General features: G+C 35.4%; 2 protein-coding genes across 2 annotated transcripts; both read left to right on the top strand.

Moving 5' to 3' along the window:
- The first annotated feature begins 1,280 nt into the window (after window positions 1–1,280).
- LOC125497501 (protein ALP1-like) lies at window positions 1,281–2,488 on the top strand. Its single transcript, XM_057394699.1, has 3 exons — window positions 1,281–1,610; window positions 1,691–1,916; window positions 2,004–2,488. Exons 1-3 carry the CDS (start codon window positions 1,281–1,283, stop codon window positions 2,486–2,488), a joined length of 1,041 nt encoding a protein of 346 aa, XP_057250682.1.
- LOC104908129 (uncharacterized) lies at window positions 1,693–3,751 on the top strand. The gene is made up of 3 exons (XM_010697209.3): window positions 1,693–1,916; window positions 2,004–3,055; window positions 3,139–3,751. The coding sequence occupies exons 2-3, from the start codon at window positions 2,708–2,710 to the stop codon at window positions 3,724–3,726; spliced, it is 936 nt and encodes a 311-aa protein (XP_010695511.2). The 5' UTR covers window positions 1,693–1,916; window positions 2,004–2,707; the 3' UTR covers window positions 3,727–3,751.
- The last annotated feature ends 380 nt before the right edge of the window (window positions 3,752–4,131 follow it).

The following is a 4,131-nucleotide window of genomic DNA, read 5'->3' on the forward strand; positions in this document are numbered from 1 at the left end:
ATTACCCCACCCCCCCAGGGTTTTGAAAACCCTTACCCCAACTCATTACCCTCCTCTCTCTCTCCTCTTGTGTACTGCTCAACTTACTTCAACATTTTTTCCCCTGTGACCACCGGCCGACCTGTGACCACCGCGCCGACTCGTGACCACCGACCGACCTGTGACCACCGCGACGACCCCGACGACCCCTTAAACCGGCGACAATGTAAGTACTTGTTTCAATTTTCTCCGGCGAGTTCTGTATTTTCTCCGGCAACCAATGCATGATTTCTACTCAAAATTTTGATTTTTATTTTTTCCGGCGAATGTAGTATAAAAAAATGCAGTAGTTATTCCATAAACAAGTGTGATGTTTGTAGATGAAGTAGATGCAGTAGATTTTGTTTTTTCCGGCGAATGTTTTTTATTTTGATTTTTATTTTTTCCGGCGAATGCAGTAGATGCAGTAGATGAAGATTTATAAACAAATGTGATGTTTGTGATAAATCATGCTTTCTTAAGAGATTTTGTTTGACTGTTCCGGTGGATTTTGCTTATTGATATGTATGTGCACTTTTTCTTATGAGAGATGGCAGAATTTTGGGCTTCTTAGGATCATAAACAACTGAACAATCAATGAATCTATAGAATTTATGATCCTAAGAAGCCCAATTCTATAGATTTAACTAATCTCCCCCAAAACATAAGCTTTAGATTGAATTGTGAAGCTTATTAGTGACATATTTGCTGCGTTGGTACACTTGTTGAAGTACCCACTAAACTCTGCCCACTTCCTTCAATAATATGTATATATGTGAGCTTATTAGATTGAACTGTGAAGCTTATTAGATGAAGATTTACAAACAAGTGTGATGTTTGTAGGTGAGGTTTTGGGTGAGATTGTTGTTGGTATTTCTTCTATGATTTTATTTGATGACTATGTGAGCTTTAATACTATGAATTGGAGCATTATCAATGATATATTTTCTTGTAAAATATGTTATGTTAGAAGTTGTACTTTGTCTAATGGGTAACTATATAAATTTGTGAATTATATTACATGAAATAGGCAAATGATATGGTGTTGTTTATGTTCTTTTCTACAGCAAATGGCTCGTATTGGTCTTTCTTTGAGAAGGAGGAGAAATTTGGACTTTATTCGATTTGTCATTATTTTAATTAATTGTGTTGTATTGCTACATTTAATGTGGTACACAATTAGGAAAAGCATACATGATTCTCAGCATCTAACATTAGATAAACGAACTAGAAGAAAGAGGAGAATGTATAACTTGAATAGAATGATTAAGGAAAGTGACACTTTGTGTAGAAACTTTCTTCGAATTAATAGGCGAACATTTGGTGCACTTCTTGAAATGATTAGAGATGTAGGGGGTTTAAGTGGTACAAAGAATATGTGTTTGGAAGAGATTGTTGCCGGATTCTTATATACGGTAGCTCACCATAAAAAGAATAGAATGATAGGTGCACATTTTTATAGAAGTGGTGAAACCGTTAGTAGACAATTTCATGCTTGTTTAAGGGCAATCTTGAAGTTGCATGATGTGTTGCTTAAGAAACCTATACCAATACCAGAGGATTGCAATGATGATAGGTGGAAGTATTTCAAGGTACAATAAACAAACTCTTGTTATTTAAGCATAGTAGACATATAACACTTGATCTAAAATGGTATTTCCTTTTATTGTAGAATTGTTTAGGTGCACTTGATGGTACAATGATTAGTGTAACTGTACCTTCTGAGGATCGATCTAGATATCGTACAAGGAAAGGTAACCTTGCAATGAATGTATTGGGAGTGTGCTCACCTGAGATGGAGTTTATATATGTCCTACCTGGTTGGGAGGGATCAGCACATGATGGTCGTATTCTTCGAGATGCTATATCTAGACCTAATGGTTTGAAAGTGCCAAAAGGTAATTCACTTAGTAAAATTTTTTAATTAAATTTAGCTTAACTTACACGAGTGAGTGTAATAAGAAATGTTTTTTAAATGTCTTAAGGTTGTTATTACTTATGTGATGGCGGCTATACTAATGGAGAGGGATTCCTTGCACCATATAGAGGGCATCTTTATCATCTTAGAGAGTGGAATAATGGTCCTCACCAACCTCAAAATGCAGAGGAATATTTCAACAAAAAGCATGCACAAGCTAGAAATGTAATTGAACGATGCTTCGGCTTACTCAAGGGAAGATGGGCAATTCTTAGAAGTCCTTCTTGGTTTAGTTTACAAACACATGGTCGCATTGTGCTTGCATGTGCTTTGTTACATAACTTGGTAAAGAAATACATGCCCCCCTCATTTGATGATGATGAGTTATATGAAGAAATCGAGAGTGATGGTGATGATAGTGATGGTGATGAGGAACAAGAGGAGGTAGAGTATATAACCTCCATTAATGTATCAGACCCTTGGACAAATTGGAGAAATTCATTGGCTCAAAGCATGTTCAACGATTGGAGAGCTAGACACCGAAGGATCTAGTTTATGTTTTTCTTTGATATTTGGAACTTTTGGTGTGAACTTGTTTTAGTTTGTATCAATTAGGCTACTATGTCATGTTTAAATTAACTTTTGTTTTAATTTCTATGAATTGAATTTACTCTTGTACTTCTTTTAGAATCTTGGATGGTATTGATTTTCGTTGATAATGATGAGTTAGCATTTTTGTTTTGTATTGTGTTGTTTTAATTATGTAGCAGGATGGATGAAAGTAGTGCTAGTGGAGGTGGAAGAGGGAAAAACAAACGCTTTTGGACTGCGGAAGAAGATAAAGCTCTTGTAGCTGCTTTGTTTGACTTAGCTTCTGACCCCCATTGGAAATGCGATAATGGCTTTAGGAATGGTTACATGACTCGCTTGGAAGAGGTCATTGGCAAGGCTATTCCTGGATGTGGTTTGAAGGCTTTACCACACATTGATTCTAGGCTCAAAACACTTGTGACCAAGTTTAGAGCTATTGTTCAAATGTTAAACACGAGTGGGTTCAAATGGGATGATGAGAGACACATGATTTCTGTGGAGAGGACGGTCTACGATGAGTATTGCAAGGTATGAACCTCAAATTTAATAACTTATATAGAATTTTTTTTCATATAAGTAATTTATTTCAACTTCATTTGTTAAATTATTAGATTCATCCAAACTGCAAAAACTTGTATGGACATGCTTTTCCTCATTTGAATGCAATGGTGGAGATTTATTGTAAGGATTATGCCATTGGAAAACCGGCTGAGGGTTTTGTTGATGCTATTGGCAATATGGAAAAAACTGCTCCTGTGCAAGTTATGGTTGATTCAAGTGATGATGATGATGATACTATTGCTAGTGGTAATGGAACTCAAACGGTTGAATCTGCCCCTCCATCAAAGAAAGTGAAAAGAGAAAACACTTCTAAGAGAAGTAAGAAAGAAAGTGAAAGTGGTGCTAGTTCTGAATTAGCTAGCTTGCAAGCTTTTATAAAAGACATGAATGTTCATCTCTCCACCATGGCTAATGTGATGTCCCGTGCGGATGAACGTGAGCAACAAGTAGCTGAAAAGAGTGAAAAGGTGCTAGATGAACTACTCTCTTTGGAAGGTGTAAGTCCTCAACAAGCTTTGGAAGTAGCTCAAATCTTAACTGCACAACCACACAAGTTGTTGATTTTTTTCAAGTGTCCAGATACTTTGAAAGGCATATTTGTCAAATGTCTTCTTGGTGGAAATGATGGCAATGCATAAGTCTATGAAAGACTACTACTAATTGCATTGTAGTTTTTGAAAACTTTGTTATGGTTGTTTCTAGACCAATGTTATGTATTTTGGACAAGTATTTTGTGGTGTTTTTAGCAGGGCTAAGAAATGTTATTTTGGACTAGTAATTGTGTTTGAAGTACATTAAAACTTTATTATGTTTATTTGTAGACATGTTTTGTATTTTAGACAAGTATTTTGTTGTGGTTTTAGTTGGTATTAACATTGCTAAAAAAAATGGTGTTTTGAACTTTTCGTAAAATGAAGTGGTAATGTAAACAAATTTGACCATAAGCAAATTTCAAAATGGTACTGTTAAAATAGTATTTTGAACTTTATATTGTAAAACAGGTTGAATGAGTACAATCACAGGTCAAAATAACTATAATCTAA

The sequence above is a fragment of the Beta vulgaris genome, chromosome 5, assembly GCF_026745355.1.
Source record: "Beta vulgaris subsp. vulgaris cultivar EL10 chromosome 5, EL10.2, whole genome shotgun sequence".
NCBI lineage: Eukaryota > Viridiplantae > Streptophyta > Magnoliopsida > Caryophyllales > Amaranthaceae > Beta > Beta vulgaris.